The following is a 25,716-nucleotide window of genomic DNA, read 5'->3' as shown; positions in this document are numbered from 1 at the left end:
TATGGTTCCTTTCGACCGTGAGCGTAACTGTATCTGCAGCTCCAGGTTCGAGCGCCCTGCTGACCTCCCTCTCCCCAGAGGGAGTTCACAGGTCTGTCGCCGCTGCAGGTCGGTAGTGGGCCCCTGAGGGCCAATGCTAATCTGCTGTACAGAGGGGCCACCGACTTTCTTTTATGGCACAGGCAATTTCATTATTCGCCCTCTCACCATTGTATTTGTAGCGCTCCAGCTCCTTTCTTCACACAAATGGAGGAGGAATACAACTCGCAGAAACGATTCAAACAACAAGAGATTTCATTCGGCGTCTTCAAATTTCTTTTATTTGTGGTTCTTTTTCATATACAACTGCTTCAGTTTATGAAATCATCAAAACCAGCTGGACACAGTAAATGTATATAAAGTCTTTACACAACAAACCTGAATGTCATTTGCCTTAGGAAAATGCAAAGAGGAGCTAAATTAGACAGTTGCAAATAACCTCAGCTTCATTTCAAGTACCCTGAAAATGAGGTTTTCTTGTACAAACATGTATAAGAAAAATAAATGTTAGCGAAAAAACTGAAACTATGAAAATATGTTATGTACCTAGTACAAAATTAAATAGGAATGCAATGAAAAGTCAATAATACCTAAAACACATGACAGCACAAATCATATCTGCAAGAAAAGGAAACGCATAAATAACTATCACGAACATACAAATCAAAACAAAACCTTTCCAGCATTTCCTTAAACTTTCAGATCATTTGTGTGGAGGTTTTCCATGATGGTGCCATATGTTACAAAGCACTGAATGCAGACTCCACCCTCCTTTAATTGCATTCAACAATATTATCTACATACATGCACACACAAACACACACACACACACACCCCCAAACTCGCTTTACTCATTTTATGAACACTCATCACCCACTTAATCCCACACAACTTTAGGTTACAGTCCTGCCTAGGGGAGACGGGCCGCAATGGGGTTGAGTTTGGGAGAGGGGGCAATTCCATTTGCCCCCCATGCGCACAAATTGCAACTTTGCGTTTGATCCCACAAAGTGGCTTGGGCATAGCATCCTAAACTGGGGACACTGTAACTTTATACATAGCCTACTGTCCATTAACATTAAAGGCTAATACCCCTGACATCATAGGGTAAGGGAGGTCTGCATTAAGGTTTTAGTGTATTACAAGGCTTTGTGTAGCACAAAACAAAATGACATCAACTGCTGTTAAATATGCATTTAACATGTTTCTAAATCTCACCGGAAAAGGTGACTGACCATATTAGCTTAGAATAACACAGTTCTCATATTTACAAAAAATATTTGATGTCCATGATAAATCTAAAATATTGGCTGAGACATTTTGACTCTCCAGGTAAGTCATCGATGCAGTTAGTGCTCTGTCCTAAGCGCACACAATGCTGGCTTTGAAAGACGCTTTCCAACGTGTCTGTCATGAGTGAGCCAACCAGCAGCCCACTTCTCACACCACGGAGAGAAGACACATTTTCAAAATGTGAAGGAAAGCATCTGCATTAGGTCCCCTAATGCTGTATGGAGCAGGCTCGGCTTTGTCAGGTAATCTGTCTGTTGCTCTGATAGGTGCACAAAGCAGGGGCGACGCCTTCTTCGCTGTTCTCTTTGTCAATCAAAGAGATTTTAAAAAATCACAAAGAGACTGAAATCCTTCCTGAAATGTCCAGTTTGAGCAGCAAAGTTGCAAGACTTGACGTGTGTTGCTGTGGAACTCCATGACCATCTTCAGAAGGTTGGATTGTCAGTCCCTCAATATTGGGATACATTTAATTTCTCAGACACAGTGAGTCACATGACTCATCTCCCGAAGGGTCTTCACCATTTATACTCTACTTAGCAGAGTAGACCTGCAAGAAAAAGAAAGAAAAACCATGAATCAGACTATTCTTTTTGTCTTACTCTTCTTTTTTTTTTTTTTACTCGGTTGGTTTACAGTAGACATAATAAATCAGGAAAGGTCCATTAAAGCTCCTTTCAGGGTCGGTGAAAGGCAAGCATAAATCTGGCCGTGCACGGGGAGAGGTGCGAGACCCTCGGCGAACACTCCGCCCCACAGAGGGAGGCCAGAGGTCTCGCTGCATTCGGCCATTTTAACGCTCGGTCCTTCCTGGGTAGGGCGAAGGCTCGTTTCCTTCCTGCTGAAAGATTCAGAGCCACGCTCGCTCTCTCGCTCGGCCCCTACTGCTGACTCGGCACAAATTCGAACGCAGAGACGCTGCTGCCGGAAAGGAAGAGAGGAACGCCCGACACTTTGTGCTGGATCAGGATATAAAAAAACTGCGTTCAGAGCCAAGATGTCTGCCTCCTGGGCCAGGCAGCGCTGGAACGCTGAGAAATCTCTGCTTCGGTCTTGTGTCCTGCAAGGCTCATCTGACTGGGGCAACTCAAACGAAACGATCATTCTGCCGACAGTGTCATCGTCACGTCATTCTGTCGACGTGTCGTGCGTGTCAAGCTGAGGCGGAGATTAAATTAAAAGGGATGAGGGTATGTTGTCCAGTCAGGACTCAAAAGGCTTTGACCAAAATAAGACTGGATTCCCGTCGCTCACGGAAACGCGCTCTGACACGTTTGATAAATGGAGGGTACGAACCTAAGAGACTTCCAGCTGTCCTTCTCCATATTGTTCTCCGGTCCTTCGCTCTCATAGGAGGCCATGAACAGGGCTGTGGGAGGGGAAGAGAACACACATATAAATGTCACCAACTCGCCATAGTCAATTCACAGAACATGCTTATACCTGAGCCTTCTACCTATGTGCACAGAGTAAGGAGTACTGAGAACAGATTCCTTAAGTATGATCATACTGGAAGGACATTTCATAGGGATTTTGTCCTAAGCTAGTCTGAACAATGACAGTACAGCCGCAAACATATAAATAAGGGCTGGCAAGGCATTATGGTAAGTTAGCTGGTTCATATTAGTATTGACAAATTGAATCAATATTCATTTATTTATTTCTTTGTTTGTGCATTTGTTTATTCACCAGATTGTACACCAGCAACAGTAAACACCTATGAATGATGGTCTCCCTGCATTCTGCATGCTGATTGGGTGGAAGGCGACAGTAACTGATTCAAAGAGACGTACCGTCCTCGCTGAAGACAGGCGCAGTGAGGAGGTACTGCAGGACCTTGCGGTCCCTCTCAAAGGGACACTCCACCTGCTTCCAGGCCATGAACTCCCCCACCTGCTTGGCCAGTTCCCAGAATTTCTAGAACAAACAAGGAAAATGTTTACTGTAGTGTAATGGAATTTTAAGTTTTACTTCCATATCAGAGGCAGGGATGGTGGGCTTGTGAAGACACAGCTGACATTTCTGAATATACGTTGCACTTCCCTATTTTTATCATTAAAAATAGCCTGGAAATATCCTCAAAATAGAAGTGTCATTTCAAGTAGGAGAGGTTACTCATGGAAACTACATTCACATTAAAACTCAAACAAAATGTTACACAAATTGCCTTGAGACTCACTTCAAAATTAACAAGTCCATTGGGTAGCCTGTTGGCATATCCTTCATTGAGGAAATAAATATCCTTGATCAATAGGCTGAAGAATGGGATGACAATCTGCAAAGGAAAGATAAAACATGTTTTAGAGCCAATGGCATAGACATGAAAAACTAGGTACAGTTCCAATATTACAATTTAAATACATCTCACAAATTAACAGGGAAAAAAGTGAACAAAAAAGAGTGAAGAATTCAGTCGTTATGACTCACCAACATGACTAAAATCAGCACTATTGCCTTTTCAAATGGGTATATGTCAGTTTTCTTTGGTATGACTATAGAAAATGGAAGCCAGCACTAAAAAGGATTATTGCTTCAATAGGTAACAAAATAATGTGCTGGGAGATGTCCTTTACAGTGTGTGTAAAAGAAAATCCATCTTTATCCAGCAAATAAAACATGCTTTTGGGGGAAAGGGAGTTGGAAACGGTGCCTATAAGACATTCCAATGATAAACGGCGCTCAATATTACTGCAGGTCTAATACTCATACCCACTGCACCAGCAGCTCATGGGTGCTGGGGGGGGGGGACTTGGAGAAGGGGGGGGAGGGGGGTTGTTTGCTGCTATCTGACAGGGAAGCACTGCAAACTGAGACATGCAAAAATCTGGAGTGCAAATGTTGGCAGGCCTCCTGGTTCTCCAGCAATGTGGGGGGGGTAAAGCAAACAGTGCACAATCCTCTGCCCAATCACACGATCCAATTATCCCTCAGCAGACGCGGCAGCACAGTGGAAGTGATTTAACTCGGGGACAGGCAGGCCACTTGAATTCAGATGCATGTGGAAGAGCAAGTCACGGTATCAGCCAGATTTCATGCTTCTTTCGGGTCTGCGATATAAGCCTCAACCAACACATAACTAATGGTCCACTCAGGGCCAAATCTGCCCTATCTTGACTGAGCTAATGCTAATGTACAAAACTATTTTTACCTTGGGGCTCTTACAGTGACTGACATAACCTAATTAGAGTTTGAGGAAAACATGTTATATAAATGTTACTGCTGCTGGGAAGAGGGGGAAAAAAAAAATTCTGGTCTGCTCGGAAAGATCATGCTGTCTAAGAATTCCCCTGAGTTTGACTGGGAAAATTTTGTCTTCTGACCTCGTCATGTGCGCAACTACCCCTTTAGGGCCAATAGCACGTAGGCAAATTCACTCTTCAAAATGGCACCTGCAGCGAAATACTTCCAAAAATCTAGCGAAGAATTTTCAACCACAGTCACAATCCAAATTTGTACTGGTATCATAGTAATGACCGAGTACAGCACTGCCATTTCTAGATTGCTCTCTGTGGGCAAGAGACCGCAGTACAAAACGTGAAATGGCCGCTTGCCATATTTTTCCAGAAGGGAACAGTACACATCTAAAAAGAGGAAATAACATTTCCCCCCTCCTTTTTGACGTCAAATCCCTTGGACAGCCCATTCATGACTCAACCCTGGACCATTTGTGTCTAAATTTTAATCACAGAATTACATAACGCGGATATTAAAGGTGCCAATGTTATTTATTGTTACTCAACCTCACTTATTTATTCATCTGCAGAAGCTGTTTGTATGTGGTTTGAGTCCCCACAATAATTTTTACATTATATCCAATAAGTCATCTGACACTCACATTCACATTACATAATAACCAATTGGTGTACCGTTTCAATTCCACGGAGGGAAAAGAACGTGTTCACAGGTCATTTCCCCATACATTTTGTCTCCTTAAAGGGGAAATGCATTCTGTATTTATCCATATATCTCAGCTTACGTCGCACACACGAAAAGTGCAAAGATTGTTTGATGCAGAAATCAAATTTTAAATAAAGCACTAAAATGATTCCAAAAAACATCTGCGTTGTGGACTACGCCGACCTGATTTTGGGACTGCTGGGTTCAGTTGTTAAATTGCGGATGAGACACGTGTAGCATGTGCAGGTTTAACAGCACAGGAAGGCTCAGACAGTCTGTGTACTGTACCTTCTCTCTGGCGCTGTTGGCGGTTATGGCTCTTTGCGTGGCTCCGCGCAACGCCGTGCGGTAATTGTAGAAATTGCTGGACGGGTCCATTTGGTGCTGCAAGGTTAAGAGAAGCCAAATATTACAAAGAGAAGAGGTGGAGAGGAGAAGAGAATTCCCCTGTGAATCATTATGATTTTTTTTTACAGTTCAAACAAATACACTGCGGTATAGTTACTGGTTGGCAGACACATGCATAACTGGATTTTACATGGTTTTGCTTCTTTTATAATTGTGTGCACAGGGCTCTCAGGATCCTGTTGATGTCTATCCTTTTTTTAAACTTTTGCATTGGGTGAGTCGAGTGACATGCAGCTTGCAGGGTGGCTGACTCTCGAGCCAGGCAAAAGTCCCACCCCCCTGGCGGGCTGGGGTTTGATCCCCTGCCAGGGCACCGCCTGAGCTGTGAGCCCTTCTCTATCTGCTATTCTCTCTGCTTTCTACCTGTCTCAATGCAAAAAGAAACATAGGAAGCAAGGGATGACTGGGGAAGTCTGCTCTCCTTCCAAAGAAGAGCAGGTATCAGGGCAAAGCAGCACTTCAGCACGGCTGCAGAAATCCCTCACTAACCCTGGCAGGAGAGGGGGAACCTGACGCCTCGTCCAATACCACTTTCCTGGGGCTGGGTACAGGCAGCCTGATCCCATAATCCCCCCCCTTTGTACACGGTGGTTAAGTTCGGGAGTCCTGCGCCTGTGCACACACCCCCGCAGCCCGGCCGCGCTCGGGTGGTGGTGGGGAGGGGGGGGGCGGGGGGAGGCGCATCTGATCTCCAGGTCCGCCAGCTTCGCTGAGCTCTGCGCAGCTGGGTCCTCAAGACCCCGGCACTGCGCTACGGCAACATAGAGCTATCAAAATGAGCCCTGTACGGGGGGGACACACACCCCTGATGGAGACAGCAAGCGGATTCCACGGAGGCACCTCTTCGGCTGTTCATTTAAAGCCTCTGGTGAATAGACACCCCCTCGGTCACGCACAGGAAGTACTGACTGACATGCAGCAGGTGCCTCCATGGAAGATGCCTATACGTTTCATGAAAGAGCCTGATTAAATTTCCCGCTCCTTACGTTAATAATGACCAAGTACAAACCAGAGGCTGCAATGTTTAGAAAATTAGCCAAAGAAATAAAAAAGTGGGGATTGACAAGCTACTCCTTCACTACCTTCGCTTGATAAAAGAGACACTTGTGGACTTAGAGCACATGACGGTCAGAGGTCTGAGTCAATCGTCCAAGAGGAGGGGCCCTGAGGAACCCACGCACTCGTGCGCATGTCATACGAAGCAGGACCGACGCCTGTGTGATCGTCTTCCTGCTCATCGCCACGAGCGTGAGCCCACGTGCTCTCCACCCGCCGACGCACTTAGTCATCGCCCCCCACAGCGCGGCGCAGTCAAGCCCACGCGGAGATGCACCTCCGCACCGCGCACGTCCTTACCTCCAGGATGTCAAACTTGGCCGTCTTGACCTTCCCCCAGGTCTTCCTCAGCCTGGACACGGGACTCATGTTCATACCAGCTGTGAGGAGGCAGAAACGGGGGAGTGCTTTAGAGATCACAGCACCAGGGTTACAGCAATGGCGGTGGTATTTGGGCCATTTAAACACCCAGACAGACAATCTGCTGTCTTCCAAGTCCCTTCCAGAGATGGCAATGTATCCTGCACATGAACAATGGCTTTAGAGCGCGATGCTGTTGAACATATGGCAATGGGTTGTGACAATGTTAACTCAGTCCTTCTACTGCAGAGGAGTCTCCCCATGGCCCCACTGCAGACTCAGACAGACTCGCCTGTAAGAGGCACACGTTTACTGAGAGACAGAGAAGATAAATACTGGGTTACTGTAGCGCAGAGATCCTGTTTCTTTTTCTGCTATTTATCGTTTTGCGTGGCATACTTTAGGCGCTCTGCCTCTGACATCTGTCGTGAAAATGGGTCGTAGAGATAATATGACATCTGAGAAGATAAATCTGACTGAATGAGGTCAGAATGTAGTTTTTAAAAAATTTTATTTCTGTTTAAAACGCAAACTGTTTCTGTCAAGCCATTGTTTTCCTGGCAACCCCATCTCCAGAGGAACAGCAGTTTATTGACAAAGGATTTTTCACTGCTAACAGGTGCTCGCCACAAAAAAAAAACATTAAAAGCCAGCGATACAAAATTGTGTGAATGGTACTGAGCCCTGGGGCCAAGACGCCAGCCCGGGCACTCTTTCACAGCACACACAATGTCAGAGCCGTGTGCCGCAACGCAAACAGAGCGCAACAGAGGACAACCTTTCTCACGACTCGTTTTGTTCTGTTCCCCGGAGTTTAATTTCCCCCCTCCGTCTCCCGGGAGAGGGGCATGTGCGAGGCCTTGCCACGGGACAGGGTCTCCAGGGAGAGTCAGTGCTGAGACAGCTGGCTCCCCTCTCCCACTTCAGCGAGCCCGCCAATACCCCCTCTTCCCAGCCTGCCCCGACCATCTGCCTGCACCGAGCTCCACCAACGCAGTCCGCTTCGGCATCCCCCGCCCCCTCCTCTCGGCATCCCCCCCCCCCCCCACATGGCCAGCTGGCTCCCTGGCCACCTCCGTATCGGACTCCCCCCACTACTACTGGGGTGGGGTCCACGCTACCCATGATGCTACATGTGTCAGAAATCAGTTCAGGAGCATTTCGATACACGTTTGCTCTCTGATTTCCCTGTCTCTCTCCGGATTCTATTTTGTTGTTGTATGCCATTATCTGGGATTCAAAACTGCTGGAAGAATAACTATTTGAAAAAACAATAATTTGTTTGTATGTTAACTGAACATATGATTAACGGCAGGCAAGCAATTTTGGTAGGCAATGTACAGAAAAGAGGCATCTGTCCATGCATTTTGGAATAACTGATTTAAAAGTGATGTGATCTTCCTGGAAAAATACTCTCACTATCTCAATTTTCTGGTTGATGCAATGTTGGTTTGAATTTGCAGTGCCCATGAGTTTTACAGGAAGAAGGGAAGCACACAGTTTTATTCTTTCCATTTTCGTGCTGGGAATACAATTCCCCAGAATCAACTGAATAACCATACCCTGCACATTTTAAGATCTCTGTTTTGAAATGTCAATTTACCACTATTTTAACCCGAATCTGCAAAAGCAACCCAACTAGAATGTGCAACATGTCCCAATTTATCATATATGGATCACATGCAAAGATTTTGATTATTTACCAATAAAACATATAACAAAGTTATAACAAACGGTTGAAAAGTTTAATTTATAGAATTAACTGAAGTTGCATTACAACTGTTGGCCATGAATAACATTCTGCAGGTGTTTGTCAGTTATTTCAGTTGGCTAGAAAATAAGAGTAAATGCCATTGTTTCATTGTTTCAAAAGAAAACATCTAACAGTTAATTAGCTATATGGCTACTTATTATGTCAGCTATACATTTGGAAATGCCAAATATCCTGAAAACTCAACCTGCACGTTTTGTCAAGCTTTTTCAATTTTCCATAATTATTACAACACAGAGTGCTATGTATGGTTTGGGATACAAAGTAAATCTTTCATCATGGCATACATTTGGTCAAAACATCCTGTGCTTTGTCCGAAACCTTTTCTGAAAAGAAAACTGCCTTACTGAGACTTTTTTCCCATGAACAAAAGCTTTCTGTGAGGCACTAAACCTGAGAGACAGATTTAGAAACAAAGCATTTCTTGCAGGGGGAAAAAAAAGGTACTCACAAATAATGGCCATCATGGAATTGAAGTTTCCGATGTTGAAGCATTCCCGTGCCACATCTATGAGGAACTCGATGACCCGCGCTCTCTGCTTCTTCTTCACGGGCTGCGCGGGGAACAAAGGAGAGCAATTAACCCTTTGAACAACATGCGGTGGGACAGAGGATAAGGAGGCGGACAATGGCATCAGAGGGCCCTCACCATGCAGATCTCCGTGGCCACCAGATAGCTGAGCCTGTTGAACCACTCCACGTACGACTGCAGGTTGCTTGCCTTCTTGCGATCGCTGAAGCAACTCTGTTGGGAAGACAAGTGACCGTCTCATTCACAAAACTCCAAAACACTTCAATAAGTTTTTTTTTTTTTTTTTTTACTCAAGAGCTGTGAGATGACAATTGCATTCTATTATAGTTGCAGCTTTGATGGCAATACTTCTTGTGAGTGTTGGGCGCAGTCTTTGAAAATATTTTCCCATTCCCTGAATTTATGCAGGCTATTCAGATTTGGATAAGTGGACATTCCCATTTCAATAGCAGCTACCTTACATTCCACTCCTTTCTCCCCTGCCTCTGAATGAGTGATCAGACTTCCTTTTGAAGGACTCCGGCATCCATCATTACTTTCGGTGTCATGCCTCCCAATTGCAGGCCAGTGGAGGCGGGCCGGCCAAGGGGTCACAATCAGAAACGGGGGTGGCAAAGCGTTTGGCGCCAAATCCCCGGAGTTGGTGTTGCCTAGCAACCAGAGCTATAAACATTTGCTTGATACAAAACCATTTAAGGAGTCCTTGGCCAGCCTGTGTTGAGTTGTTGCTGGGCTATTGTTAACAAATATGCTATTCTACGTAATTGACAAGCAGAACTGGAGCTATCAGGTCTTTGTTGTGTCTAGGCTCCCCAGTCTGCCAATTCAAAGCCACCTCTATATTTAGAAGGAGGAAGGACTGGAGATTAAGAAACAAAGGGGAAATCCTGGTCATCCAGAATGTGATTAAGGTTAGACAAGTTAAGTTTAGCTTTGTTTCACAGCTTTAAAATCCATAACTAAATCAGATAATACCACAAACATTCATTCCAAAAAAGCATTTGCCTTTACCTCTTTAATGTTTATGTTTATTGACAGCATTCAGCTTTCTTCAGTGCTCGAGGCAGTCAGGGTGATTTAATTTTAGAAGCATTTTTATTCTCGATTGGTCGACCAAATCCCCCATTAGCCAAAACTCTACATAGACTTGCCGAGAGCCAGACTCTTATGTAACCGAAGAATGCATGTGCACGATCTTTGTTCTTACGGAAATAGGTCACATTACCTTATCATTATCCAGAGGGTCTTTCTGAACAAAAGCTTGGATAAATTCCTCAGGGCCAATGTAACTTAGTCGCTCCTAAAAAGCACAGACATCAAAGACAATGCAAATTGACTACCTCATATGATGCAATTTGTTAACATTTTTACAAAATCTCAAACTGTACCTCTAGAAAATGTACTGTAAAATGTTTATATAGGTAAATAAATAATGAGCCCCAGCATGTTAGTAAGAGAGCGGGGGGTCGTGACACAAAGAGAATCCTGGTGTAAATCACCAGCTGAAGCCGACAGGAAGTGCAGGGCTCACTCACCAGCTCTATGTGTGTGAGCTGCTGGGCCAGAGCGAATGGGTCATTGCAGATGGACAGGATGTCCCTCTGGATGGACAGCGGCTTGGCCTTCAGCACAGCCATCCTGTCGGTCGCCGTGGCGTTCAGCTTCGCCAGCACCTCCTCGTACTGGCTGAGCGTGGTCAGCTTGCGGATCAGGGCCTGAGTCATCTGGTGGAAGGCCTTCCGATAAAGCTGAGCGAAGCAAGACAAAGAGAAAGACGAGATCGATATTTACGGCCATCGCGGTTTTACCACGTTCAACACGAGGCTCGGGTCTACTGTTACGTGTTCGGCGGGAAAGACGCGAAGGACCAAAAAGGCTAAATGTCATCAAGTGAACTTTGGACCGCTGCGTGTGCATTTCACGGGCGAGCTTGCGCATGGGCTGTGAAGGAGCTCCACCGGGGCCGAATGAAGCACCCTGTCATCACGGAGTCACAGAGTGCACTCCATCTCGTGATTACTCAGGATACTGGATAATCACATGACACTATCCGGCCGCTTCAGAAAACCGCAGACTTAGCATGGGGATAGACCCTATTTCTCCTCTGTTCACACTGCAATACTTGTCAATGATCTTCATTAATTCAAAAACGAACCTAATCTTTGTCACTTTGCATGACTGCATTGGCTAAACCAAAGAATGCAAATATACAGTATATATAAATATATATGTAGATATCTGAAAGACCTGTACAGGCAGAGCTCTAGTCCTGCAGTTCAGACGGGGTAATTTAGAAGGCCCGGCTCCTCAGTGATAGATGTGCGAAACCAGCGCTAAAAATCCCCGCTATTTTCCAGAGCTGTCCGTGTGATTCCTGGGCACCAGGGAAATTGGACTGTCCCCCATCAATCAGCCGGGTACAGTGAGGACACCGGCAACACAGCCAAGCAGGGGCCCTATCGGTACCTAACCGTAATAAATAAACGAAGCATTTCTCCAGCCTATCAGCTCATGCCTTGACATAAGTCCCTGAGCCTTGATCACGTCAGGTGGTTATGGCAGGCTAAAATACAAATAACAGAGCTTCGATAATTATGGTGTATGATCTCTTTGAGACGGCGAAGGGACACACATGCTAAGTTCTGAGTACAGGTTCATGGTAGCTTATCAAAAAGAAGAAAAAAAACTGTGCACTTGATGAATGTGGATTGGTTACGATGATGCAGTTAGGAATGAACACAATAGAAAAATAAAGGAGTTCTCCTGCTGTGAGTCATCACTCCATACTGCATCAAATGTTAACTGTGCAATAATGCATATGCTTCTGTTCCGAGAATTCAAAGTGCCAGCTGTTGAACAACCTGTAAAGGGTCAATCTATAGCCCTTATATTTCATAAAGTAACCCTATGATGGTGAGGCACTGCTCGTTTTCTACACGTTTGTGTGGCTGGGTTGGAGATCCAAGAAAATATCACCGATTGCCTCTTTAAAGTTCACCGTCTGAAAAAGCACCACACTCCATTAGAAACAGAGGATGAGTATATTTAGAAAAGAATCCTGGGAATAACAAAACTATCTGCCATTTTCAAACCACATGCTGCTCAGTTACGGTGACATACAGTGCTAAAAAGCTCTGTTGTTGTTGTGGTTCCAAGCCCAGGTTTGGCAACAGAATGAATGCTGGGAAAAAAACAACTGCTGGTCTCATGGCACGACCTTGCCTGCAGAGTCCAGTCAACTCCCTCATTAACCATTTTCAGTCATGTGATATCACGTTGTGGCGCACAAATGGATTGCCTCTCTGTAAACAGAGACTGGTGGAGCCTGGTCACGTTTACACAGATACACAAGCACTCAGGTCAAGCCCAGGGCACAGGTCATCTCTGGCTTCGCTGGAAAGCAGTACTCTTTATATAGTTCACCACTTCCATAATGACAGCCTTTAAATCCCATGTTAAAAAGAACAATGTGGTCTGGAGTCCACTGCAAACAGATGTTTGAGGATTTATTCTATTTAGGGCTTTTACCATCCTGTCTAATTCCTGTGATTTTGCACAGTAGGTCAGTACTGAGGTAAAGGAACAAAAGAAATGGTCCAAAATGGACATCAACACAACAAACTGCAAGTTAGGTGCAGACAATTTGGTGTCTGATGTGCGTCTTTCTCTCTCTCTCTCTCTCTCTCTTGGTGTGTGTTTGTGTGCGTGCATGGACCATTTATAATCCTCTTTGTTGTGATTTGGTCTTACATGATGAGTTCTGAATATTGAAAAGCACATCTGAAAACAGCCCTCTTGTCTTCATGCTGTCTCATTACATAAAGAAAAGCATTGTACTTGGCCCAGTTCTCCAAGTACTGTAGGCCACCAAGCACACACTGTGCAGGGAACATCTCTATAGCCAGTATCTGATTTAAACAGAGGTTGTGCAGTATAAAACTCCGGTAGTTCATAATGTACAGTAAACAACTATTGCCTACGTGTGCACTGATATGACACTGGCCTCTATGAATGCAGCCTTATAAGCAGCAGACAGAAACCTAACTGAAAAAATAGTCACATGTAGACAGGGCTGCCTTTTTTTACTGATGAAAATATCTGGATAGAAACAGCCGGAAGCCACCTATGCGTAAACATAGTTTAAACCCACTGATGGACATTATTAAAACTGAGGTGGCCAGGCAGCCATATCACGGTACAAGGCCCCTGATCCCCAGGGAAAATAAACTTTTCTGAATGTAAAAAAAGGGTCTTCATTGCACTTTTTATTCCCATAAGTCAATGCAAGGCTACGTCAATGTCAGAGAACAAAGGTAAGGCAGAGCCCGGGAGCCGCTCTCAAGAACATACATGTAGGAGTCTAAGATCCATGCGTGAACATCAGGAGGAGGTCACCGAGGTCCCTGATGAAATTGATCCTCAATGTAGAATCAATATCCAGTTCATGTAATGCCAGATGACTCATCTAAAGAGGGCTAATCTTTTTAAGGAAGTGTAAATCTGGACAGATGTATGAGCGTCTCCAATCACTGACCTTCTGCCTGAACGATCAATACGCTCCCTTCATCAATGATCGGGGTGTGATTCCCCCTTCCCTCAATATGCACTGAGAAACCACTGTCATGTGGTAGTGGGGTTGGGGGGGTGCAGTGAACACAAGTTCTATTTGGAAAGGAAAACGTCTGATCAAAGCAGCAAAAACAAGACTGGAATCCACTAAAGGGATGATACCATGATTCACGACGTGCCAGTGTGGGGGTAGCGGTTTATAGATCCGACCATGAAAATCTCTATGACATTTGACATTTGCTAATAAAGAAAAGATTCATCTTGACAGGTTTTTTTGTGAAGTCCACATTAAGGTGGCTACAGAAGCTTCTAGAGAAAGGGGATGCTAAACCTATATCATGCAAGTCAGCACGAGTGGAACAATTCAAATGCTGTCTAAGGAAGAGCCCTCGAGTTGACAAAAGCTGCCAGAATCCTGAACAATGCAGCTTTTCTTTTTATGCAGTCGGGCTCTGCAAACTGCTTTGTGGCTAGATAAACTGTCCCCTCCCCAGCCTTCGGTTTTCCGACTGCAGCTCCGGCTCCTGTACAAACCATTTTGACTGCCAAATTCAGGACGCTGTGCGTCTTTCTCTGTTCTGAGGCTTAGTTCAAATGCCAGCTGTGAGTCACCAAACAACTGCGACAGCAAATATACAGCGTGCGTTTAAAATGCACATATAAAAAAAGTTTTCACCCAGTCCAGGATTATCTTTATAGGAATTCTTGCTGCTCAGAAGGCATGCTTCTTGTAGAATTCTGATCGTGGAGTGTCTCCAGTGGTGCCAATTTAAAAGCAGGCATGCAAACACACCCCCCAAAAAAGAAAATAAATTAAAAACAATAAACGCCCTATTTATGTCCTTTTGGCATTCTTTAATGGCAGAAGTGCCGGATGTCTTTCCCAATCTTTGAGAGACAAATGTCTTCCTGAGACCTCATACACTCCAGTATGCATGAACCAGAATATAAAATCATGTTTTATAGCTGAAGCTCTGTAAATTGATGACTATGGAATGGACTGAGACCAATCTCACAGATTAGTGAGGAATGGATCACACTAAGAAGAATATCATTAACCCGACAGATATGAACGAGACTATCAAAAATGGCCTCTCTAGCATGCCAGAGCAGGAATGACTCAAGCGTACGGGAGAGAGAGTGGCTGTTGTGCATCTCTGCGTGTGACAGCTGGGACGCACAGAGGTCAGGCCGAATACTGACCTCATCTCCACACGCGATGCGGTGGGTGAGCTCCTTCAGACTGCGCATCATGCGCTCATCCCTGAAGTCATAGGGGAACGTCTCCGTCCACTCGCTCAGCAGCTGCGCCATCTTTGGGGCGATCTTCCGCAGTCTGACCTGGAGTGACAGAACAGGTTAAAACACAGACAGATACACAGATACACACACAGACGCACACAGATGCACACACATATTTTACATGCACGGATGATGCAGGTTTTGTATATTTGATAAATAAGGAAAACGTATACTTTTTGAAATACATTTTCTTATATTTCCAAGTGGATGCAATTCGGTATCTGGATTTGGGTATTTGCTAATAGTGGGGAGGTGGTCATATAAAGTCTGACAGAATAACAATATGCTACGGCTTGAGAATTATGCCTCATGTGAAAATCATAATGTCAGCCTACAGACACTTCACCACAAACGTGCAAAACTGTGTCTGTAAAATTCAGGTGTGGGTGGCGTGGGAGTGGGCAGAAGTAGGACTGGGCATTGGACGGTGGGAATAAGTATGACTGGGCAGTAGGCAGAGGGAGTGGGTGATGGTGTGGGTGTGCCGCTGGGTACCTTGTCAGCCTGGGGGTCGCTGAGTCTCTGGTGCTCCACGCACAGGTGGCACACTCTTGACATGAGCTCATACGGATGCAGGAAGAGGCGGGAACTGAGCAGGAAGGTGAAAATGTACGTCCTCTGTGAGACAGAAAAGATTTTGTTCATGAGATTTCACTATAATTCTCATACACAGAGTAAATTACACAGTGAGTATGACGGTGGATTAAGTGCCAGCACAGGTATAGAATTGCAGATAACACAGCAGTGATTAAGTATAAAGCTGAAAAGGTATATGTATGGACATTTATACTCACCCGTGTCACCACTTCCCATATTATCAAAGAATACAGCTTTAATGTAAAGAAGACCCGATTATGTTGTACTTTGTGAGTGGTATAAAGATATAAACTTACATCAGGGTAGTAATCCACATTGGGCACTAAGTGTTGAATGAGTGCTTCCAGAGACCCTGACACAAGGTTGTTGTCATGGTAATACAGGCCACCATAACCGTCTTCCTTTGTTTGGTAGACATTGTTGTTAAATCCGGTGCTGCCAAACGTGGCCGGAAACGGTGGTGTTTGCGGCATGTTGCGCTGTTGGGGAAACAAGCAAACGAGCAAACTTGAGTGTGTGACAAAAGGAAACAAGTCTAATAAAAAATAATACAGGAACAGGACTAATTTGATTATTTGTATACTTCCTGTTACTGTAAAAGAAGGTTTATGGGATCACAGGTATGTACTATGACCCATATCAAGCATCTGTGTGATCAACTAAAACTTCACTCACAAGCTGCCTGTACAATTCTCAAGGCTTCAGGAAACTTTAATGCATAAAAAATCACAGTCCAAATAAAGCTATCTTTCGACCACCATCACATCAGCTACCGCAAAGTTCTGCCTTACCCTTCTCATGTAGCGGTTTAACCACAGTCATTTCCCCCATCCCTTCACACCCTCGCATGGGATTTGACACAATGCACCCATTCACACACGACATCATCATAACGGCGAACCGTTTCTGACCTTGAGAACGCACGGCTCTCAATGAGCCGTTACTCATCCCTTAGCGCCTCCCGCAAGCCCGCCGGTACAGACGGAGTACGCTCCAGGAGAGCACGCGGCCATGAAAAGGCTACTCCCAAATAAATCTGGGCTCACCCCCTCGGCACGCAAACAACAACTCGCGGCGGCGATCGCGTCCCTCCGCGAGTTCCAGTTACCCATCTTCCCCCCAGGCGCCCTCCCGTCTTCCCCACAAAAAAAGCCCTCTATTTCAGGGGGGGGGGGGCTCCAGATTTGCCTGCTGGTGGGTAGCCCACGGCATGCCAGCACGAGCCAAAATCCCCCTAGCCCCTTTCATGCGGGCGCACTCTGGGCGCTGGGCTATTAAGCGATTAGGCAGACTCTTCAGCGCGCCGTCCCGGTCGCAGATACGCTCCTTCGCACCACTGAAAACCACACAATGGAGGCCATTCACCGTCCCGGCGCGGGCCACGGGGACCCCGAACAATGGGGCAAGTCCACGGCCACCGCCGGCCTATTGTGGAAGCCGTTTGGCGAATTACAGCGGGGGCCGGGGGGGTCGAGGGAAGGGACACTGGGCCGCTGGGGAGACCCGTACGGCGTGTCAATCCCTCCCTTTTGAGACCACGCCCTTTAGATATCTGCGTGAAAACTTCATGCGGCCCGCGTGTCCGAATAAGTCACACGGGCACCCCCCCACATCTTTCCCGTCATGAGGGACCCCGTACCACCACGGCAACAGGATCAGCAGCGTGAAGAAAAATCGATGGCGAGAGAGCAGCTTTCCTAGCACGAAACTCTGATGACATGAAAGGTGCCACGATCAACACACGAGAAGCACAAAAGCGTTCAAATTAATGTACTTTATACCCATTTCAAGTCGGTCTGTAAACAGGCCTGCGATGTCAAATGATTCATTCAAAGAGATTGTCCGACAATTATTAATGAGCTTTTGATAAAAAGTCTTCTTCCAAGTTTGTGTGCTTAATCCTAGAATTCTTTTTAAGCCATATATACAAAAGGGATTTAATACCCCTGAAATGATTCTATCATGTTGTATAATAATATAATAATGCAACAGAAAATGTGCGAACACATTTATGCATTAATATTATGGGCAAAGTATTACATAATATGTACAGTATTTATGTAATAATGGGCTGGAAAGGGGGAGTGCTGCTTGACACAAATGCTTGAAAACACAAATCACACAAGTCAGCAAGTGGTCGTCTAAAAGATAACTTGAGTCAAGACATAATGTGGAAGCTTCACTCTCAGGGAGGTTATCTGTGCATGGGGAAAACTGAGAGTCAATACCAGATGAATAGCTGACAAGTTGGGTCATAGGAAAATAACATGACCACTGCAGTTAAATAGTAATGAAATGTATGACACAGCATAACACATCTCCAGAAACCATCACATACAGCAGGGATGCAATATAGTAAAAATCCAAATCGAGATTTTACAACATGGCATATAGTAACTATATCCTAACTGATCAGAGTAACAGCCTTGTTTATTCTATATGGCTTGTCTAGTTGTGTACCAGAAGAAAGTACACTATAAAGTGAGGTGAGGCACTAAGAACTAAAAAGATCAATCCCATTAAAAAAAAAAAAAACTGTTTCTGTCATTCACAGTCCTGGGAACTGGAACGTGCTAAGTACTGGTCCTGATTTATAAGATTTCAACTCTACAGTACATTACACTCGTCTGCAACTTGAAGCGTCCCTAACTGGATAGATACATGACACATCCCGTGGTTTTAAAAAGATGCATTTCTTAAAAGAGCTAAAAGAAAAACAAACCACAAACACAACAAGCCAGACGAAATAATCAATTTCATAACTGATTCAAGCCATACACAACAGACACGTCACCACACCGTTCAGTGGTGCATTCCTCGGCACAATACATCATGTAGAAATACAGACACCAGAGATTGCCACCTTGGAAATAGTAGCCTAGGCTACTCCTTAGATATACCCTTTGGAATGAGAAAATCTCCCAAAAATGAAATCCCCTGTTCTTTTGTGTTATTTGAGAGTGTAAGAACAGCTAGTCTAATGTTCATAAAGTAACGTAATAATAATCTCTAAAGTCACCAGAGAAAACCAAATTCATATTAATTATGTTTCTTGAGGATAGCGCTACCGAGTCCAACACACAAAAAGGGTAATTTAATGTTCCAAGATCATGTGAACACCTGGGAATATGTTTACTCTGGCAACGCGCCACTTTAATCGCCTACATAATTTAGGGTTTAGATAGCCCAATTTTGTCACGTAAAACGTAGTTCCAGGCAAGTGCATTTTATCAAAACGCAAATATTCTGTGTGGCTTTAGCCAACATTCACAACTAAAATGTTCTTTCTTCCATATAAATTGTGCGCAGACCTGCAGTGACTGTAAAGCGATTATTTATTTATTTATTTTGGATTAGCCTACTATTTATCAACTTCCAACGGCAGCAAGACCGATACAAAAAAGCTTTATGAATCACAATCCTTGATGTTCACGTGCAAATTGGTATTGCTATTCGCAAAGGTGGGCAACAAGAAAACCGTATTTGTGAGCATAGTCTGCAGTTCTAAATTTGTACAACATTTATGTATTCTCAGCATTAAAATGAAATAAATACAAATAATACATGATCTGGCTAACTTACCACCAAATGAACTGGACGGTAGATTTAAAGATCCTTTGGAGACACAAAAATCAACAAGGGAGGATCCTCGGGAACATGTCAGAATCGTATATCCAAGTCTTTTCCCTACGCTCAATTAAGCGAACGAATTTGGTGGGGAAATGACAGAGAGTCAACTGATCTATCTTTCTTTGTATGTATCGTCAAAGATCAGCACATAGTTATCACAACACAAAGAAGTATCGCAGATGGTTAAATTACGCTGTGATCGCCGCAGATCTGAACATCCACACAGAGCGATTCGGTCCGCGCATTGAATAAGCCACGGCAGTCCCACAAAAACAAGGGTGTTCAAATGTATTAGTCAGAAAACCGGGAAACGCAGCCTTCTCATACGCTTAGAGGCGTTTAACTACGAGTGCAGTATCCAATCACAGCGACGAACAGACAAATCGAAATGCCACAGCGACCCTATTGCTTCATGTCCCGTACAAGCCAGCTCTAGCAAAGCGACTAATTAAATCGGTCTGTATACAGACAGCATACGCAACCTTAAAGATAGACGAAATATGGTATTTTTCCACGATGTTTTCGCCTGGTAACTTGATCACAGAAAGGGAGGTGTGGAATAATATCAAACAATTTTATTTTACATCCTAAAACTTATCTTAAAATTGGTAAGGGACAGGGCAGGGGTTAGTCCAGTTCCACAGTCCTGAACCGGCAGGATGAGATCAGTAGTACAGACTGCACTGGCGACATTCCTGGAATAGTCGCATGGACCATATTAATTGGTCTTCATATGTATTGATCTTTGGCAAGATAGTGCATCTCTATCTATTTCGGTTTAATCGTTTCAACATAACCTAAAGCATTAGACACGTACATCAACTGAAACTGTTTAGTCATTTCATGGCGCTTATACCACTCCAAAACTTTGTCATTAGACAAGGTTTGTAATACAGACCATGTTTTCTGCTAAGATAATTCTGTTTGCCCCATTGCAATTCATGAATGTTTAGCAACTAAACAACAGCAATTCCCAACAGTATTAATGATCATGTAGCTCTAACTCAATGTGTACTGCGAAGACTTTAAATTGTTGCAGTTTCCTAAATAGGTAGGAAATGCCATTTTAAAGCTTTTTTTTTTTTTTTTTAACTATTCAATTTAAATCCACAAGCTCTTCCAGAATAAAAGAAAGATGTGGTTCAGATGGAGGTTCATGCACTGATGTTGCATTTCTCAGTCAGAAGTCACAGGTTCCTGAAGGAAAATAGCAAAACCGACCATATACGTTTCTTTTTCAGGAATGGTGGTTTTGATTACAGCACAATATGTGCATTTCTGTAACAGGCTGCAAACACAACTGAATCTATGTTAAATCTATCCCAGTGGTTATTAGTACACAGCTAAAGATGAATTGTTTGTAAATTATGTTGTTTGTAATTCCCAGCTGGTCTGATCTTAAGATAATATTAACTTTCAAATAACATATGCTAGGATCAGCATTTTTCAAATTCATCAGATAAAACCAGTAAACCAGTTAAACCTGTTTAATATTCAAATCTGAGATTCCAAAACTAAAAGCATGATAACAGCCCTCTGCCCTTAGTCAAAGTTCATTATCTTTTTGTGAACAGTACATTAAGTACTGCGCATTAGCAATGCAGTTTATTCCACATGTATATTTTATTATGGCTTTGTGGATTTAAATCCTGGTCTGAATTCCCAAATTATTTGGAGCGTGCAGTAGCTGACTTGTCTTTACTCAAATTGCTACTCATACACATTAGTTCATCACACCATTGTTTCCTTAAAAAAAGCTAACCTCTCAGCAAGATACTCTTGTTATTCAACGAGAAGGTATACATCAACACCTACTTTTAACAACTGAAAAGACCTGCCCTCATTCTGCTTCCTGGCCACTTCATCCTGGTTAACTGGTGTATTCACGCCTACGTGTTAAACCCACAATGCGTAGTCACGCGTTGGAGAGTGCCTCTTCTTTCAGGTAGCAGCTGAAAATATTACCACATGCATTGCCCCACAGCATGAACTGACACCCACGCTTAGCAACTCAAATGGCCCAACATCTCAAAATGACACATGCAAGGGAGCATAATCATTGCATACCATTGAAAAACCTTGCATTTTTTCCATTCACTAAATTCAGAAAACACAAATTACCTCAATGTACAGTATGATATCCAATGTAGTGTAGTGTGCAAGTAGCCAGGTACATATTCTGAATTGTGAATTAAAAATAAAGATCACGTATTAGATATATTTGTACACTTTGTTGTACGTCGCTCTGGATAAGAGCGTCTGCCAAATGCCTATAATGTAATGTAATATATAGGGGTAACAGATCTGCTGGACAGTTTTTTTAAATAAGTGATTTGCCAGACTTTGCAGGAGTATCTCTATACCATTATTAAGGGGAAGTACAAAATGTACTGGAGCAAAAAATAAATCAGATGCACAAATATTAATCCCTAAATGTAAACATAGATGTAATCACAATCACCCGAAGATCAAGTGCATATAACAAAATGGGTAATATGAGTATAAAAATATATCACCAATATCATCATGGACAGTTTGACAGATTGCCAAATAAAGAGTTGATTCCTTCTGATAGCAATGTCAAAGCTAAGGTGGACTTGGCTTTTGATCCCTTGAGCTGGGATGTAATGGAGTATTTGGGATTGGGGTAGGTGGCGGAGGGTGGGAGGAGGTCAGTGGGGCATTTTATGCTGGGTTTGGGGAGGTTAAGCACTCACAGGGGGCTCAAGCTTCCTGCTGGTCTCCTCCCTCCCCCCTAGTTCAATTGACTGTGATCCCTAGATGGCTATAATCTTCATCCTCTTAAGTATTGCAGGTTTGGTGCAAAGGCCTCAAAGAGCCAATGGTCAAAAATTATTGCTCATCATTCTTCCTGGCCATTGTGCACATGATGATGTGCAAAATAAATGTTCCCTTTTTCCCTGTGTACTGTTAAATCAGTAACTCAAATGTATATTTAATTTGCCTCATGAAGTATTTTGTTCTTTTAATTGTGGAATTCTTCTTTTAATTTTTTTTGAATTTTTAATAGTATTCACTGAAAGGGAGTATTCATTCCCTCCATGAAAATGATGGCACTAAACTTGAGTGGTTCTTTGGGCTTGCCATAACCCTTTGATTCCCAGGCAAATATCCCCCTTATACATGCATTCCCATTCGAATGAATACATTGCCTCCATTTGGTGACTTGTGCCGTCCTAAGCATGGCCAACCAGGGAAAGACCTGGGAAGACATTTACGATCATCTTATCTTTCGGGTACTCATACCATATTAAACTCAATTAGATAAAAATAGTGCGAACAAAATCGCAGCACTAATTCTGCCAGCCCATAATAAGCTCTGCGTGATTTTATCTCATCACAGCCAGATTTTATTACCACTGATTAAAACAAACAAACAAACAAACGAATTAATTAATTAATTAAAAAAAATGTGTTTTCCTGCAGAATCTTCAGCTGAACACTAAACGGTCAATTTTCAATGAACCAAACAGAGAGGGATTCGAGCCCTGCACAGGGAGCGGATGGGTGAGGCAGCATTAATAGACTCTTCCGCTGAGCAGACGAAACCTCAGCCCATCAGGCCCCATCACAATTACACAGGATTAGAGAGACCAGACACTGCACTGTGAGCCTATCAGTGCTACTCTGGAGCTACTCTGAGCTACTCTGACCCACAACAGATTGTCTCTTGATCAATCTGTGGTCTTGTGCGCACTTTCATCACAGGAACATAACTGAAATATCCTACAAGAAGCATTCACTGCAGCTTAAATGCATTCATTCTATTGGGGAAAAATTGGATTTTTAACAGGAGGTTCACCTTGTGAATCGTTTGATCTTCCCCAACATTCATTCTGAATTTTATCGTAGCGGATAATAATGGAAAAATTGAATTTTATAAGAATTTTTATGATTGCAACTGCAATTTAGTTTATACGTGGAGAAGCACACGGGGGAAAAGCCCATTAAGAACAATAGGCTGCTGCCATTCCACTGTCTTCAGCTTAGTGAGCTTGCAGAAGTCTGAGTGTGTATTTAAGTGACATGATCTGCTGTGGCAAAACCAGGTCAGCGAGCACAAAGGAGAAGAAACCATAACATGCATAAGCTGATTATGTCACTGCACCTAGAGGTGGAATGAAGAAACACACAGGGCATCTGCCACTACAGAGAGGGTCAAAGCTGGGCATTTCTTCATGTAGTTTTTCATTTCTGTGGCATCAAGGCAGTCAAGCGTGCTAATCTGGGACACAGAGCACGCTTGCCTGTGTGCGCGTGTGTGTCTGTGTGCTTCTGTACGATCAGCATTCTTCATTGTCCCTCCAGTCACAACAGTAAACGCTTATTTTCTCCAAGCACACAAAAATTATGTTCTGATAAAACTCTTTTTTAAAAAAAAATTCGGACAACAACAGCAAAGACCGTTCCCAGAACTGTAAGAAAATGAGCTGTGCAGTTCACTTCAAAAGGCTGCCAAAGCATGGTTTCCATTGTAAAACCAGACAAATATTCATTTAATTTGAAGAAAGGATCCCACCATTACTTCAAGCAGCAATCTGTCTTTCCTCTCATGCCATCTGCGCTTTTGTCTCCTGTGCACTAAATATCCGGCACATAAATTAACCTAGCAGTCCACTTTGTGAAACTGCTTAGAGCAAAGGTTCATCTTCACTGATGGGAAGCAGGGTATTGGCTTTTGCAATCAATAGTAACATGTGTTATCCACTCTCAGGAATCTATTTGCATTGGTCTTTTTTTTGTGATATGAAACTCACAATATGCAGAATGTCCTGAGTTCTGTCACTAATGCTAATCCCACATCCACTGCACTCTGTCTGAGATGCGAGAGTTGGTGCACTAATCATTAATCAGGCCTTGTATACAGTAGCTCCCAACGGCACACTCTCACAGAAGCGTTGTGGCTACACAGCCGTGCGCTCACTGTTCTCCGGGCTCTCTGAATCACCCTAAACCACACAGATCCCACACAGCTATTCTGCCTCACTTCACTCAAAGCATGATGAACGGAACGGAAACCAGGTCCACACAGCGTGGGTGAACGTGCACCTTATTGCACCTGTCTTAGTGTGACACACACGATACTTGTCAAACACACCCTCCAGTCTACCAGCGAGCCGTACACACAATGCTGAATGAAGCTCTCTTCAAGTGATCAGAGGACTCAGCGTGCATAGTGAGTCTGTTTGAAAGATTCTAACTAATATGTGCAATCCGCAATATATGCTAGAACAACCATCAATGGAAATTACCTGTTAACAAATCCTGTGACACCAATTATGAAATTAGTATAATTCTCAGAGCAAGAAAATGTATTGGCTCTGATAACGCATTATCAAAACAAATGAAAAGTGCATTCCCATGTGGAGTTAAACACAGAGATGCTTCGGTCTGTAAGGTTGGGTTACATAAGCACAAGTAACAGATTGCCTCTCTGCTGCCAGAGCAGGTCAGTGTGGTCAGATGCAAAGTCGCCTACTGTTTTTCTGAGAAGCTCCGATAATGAACTTATATTATATAAGCTGCATGGGATTGCTAAGTGTGCTTCAAAAACAAACGCTAACAGAGTGGATGACTCATGAACGCTCTGAATAATTACATTTCCGGGAAGGTTTGAGTCAGATCATGCAGTGGTCCCAAGGTGAACCGTATTAATGCCATCTGGCGCAGTCTTCAATATCAAACCGCAAACCAAGTCAACAATTTTAAATGTGAGTGCTCTCATGGGGGACCCTGTGTCAGAGTTGGAGGCTTATTTCTGTGGATTGGATTTTAAGGGCATCCTTGCAGGCCTTGGCTCTTAAATCCTTAGGAATGTGGAAACCAGAATCATTGTGGAAACCCCCGTTAGTGATTGAGGACAGACCAGACCACCCCTCTTCAGCAGGGCTGAATTCCGGCAATCTGACACCAGCCATACGAGTGGAGGTCTGTTCCTTGCATTGCTTCCCCCGTTACAGCTAATCACAGCGGTATCAATCACTGCACTGTGCAGAGTTAAACTAAATGAATGGACCAAACATCGGTAACTGTAAGGTCCTATAGAAACCATACCATCCATCCCCTGCCTTCTAAAAAAGTTCTCACAAAGTTCTAGAGTTCTACCAAAATAAATATTTCCTTAAGGCATGTCCTTTATTACTTATCAATAGTAAGAAGATAAAAAGAACAAAAGAGCAGGTCTTCTTGTGAACAGTGACTTACGAGATATTCTGCAATAGAGTTGAAGCAACAATTCTTAGCT

General features: G+C 43.6%; 1 protein-coding gene across 3 annotated transcripts in view; it reads right to left on the bottom strand.

Annotated features, from left to right (window-relative positions):
* Positions 1-292: 292 nt before the first annotated feature.
* LOC118213356 (ras-GEF domain-containing family member 1B-A-like) overlaps positions 293-25,716 on the bottom strand; it is an 82,206-nt gene continuing 56,782 nt past the window's right edge. For 2 of the 3 annotated variants that reach the window (XM_035392269.1, XM_035392268.1), the window contains exons 4-16: positions 16,118-16,300; positions 15,720-15,842; positions 15,126-15,263; positions 10,889-11,101; positions 10,579-10,653; positions 9,471-9,566; positions 9,273-9,375; positions 6,991-7,070; positions 5,515-5,610; positions 3,509-3,604; positions 3,123-3,246; positions 2,626-2,698; positions 293-1,879 (exon numbers count right to left, since the gene is read on the bottom strand). In XM_035392269.1, the coding sequence (XP_035248160.1) occupies positions 1,855-1,879; positions 2,626-2,698; positions 3,123-3,246; positions 3,509-3,604; positions 5,515-5,610; positions 6,991-7,070; positions 9,273-9,375; positions 9,471-9,566; positions 10,579-10,653; positions 10,889-11,101; positions 15,126-15,263; positions 15,720-15,842; positions 16,118-16,300 (1,425 nt within the window). In that variant the 3' untranslated portion in view covers positions 293-1,854. Of the gene's footprint in view, positions 1,880-2,625; positions 2,699-3,122; positions 3,247-3,508; positions 3,605-5,514; positions 5,611-6,990; positions 7,071-9,272; positions 9,376-9,470; positions 9,567-10,578; positions 10,654-10,888; positions 11,102-15,125; positions 15,264-15,719; positions 15,843-16,117; positions 16,301-19,403; positions 19,862-25,716 lie in introns of those variants that run through there. The other variant, XM_035392270.1, reaches the window with a different exon arrangement.

The sequence above is a fragment of the Anguilla anguilla genome, chromosome 14, assembly GCF_013347855.1.
Source record: "Anguilla anguilla isolate fAngAng1 chromosome 14, fAngAng1.pri, whole genome shotgun sequence".
In the NCBI taxonomy this organism is placed as follows: domain Eukaryota; kingdom Metazoa; phylum Chordata; class Actinopteri; order Anguilliformes; family Anguillidae; genus Anguilla; species Anguilla anguilla.
The sequence above is the reverse complement of the archived record's forward strand: the minus strand, read 5'-3'. Positions and strand labels throughout refer to the sequence as shown.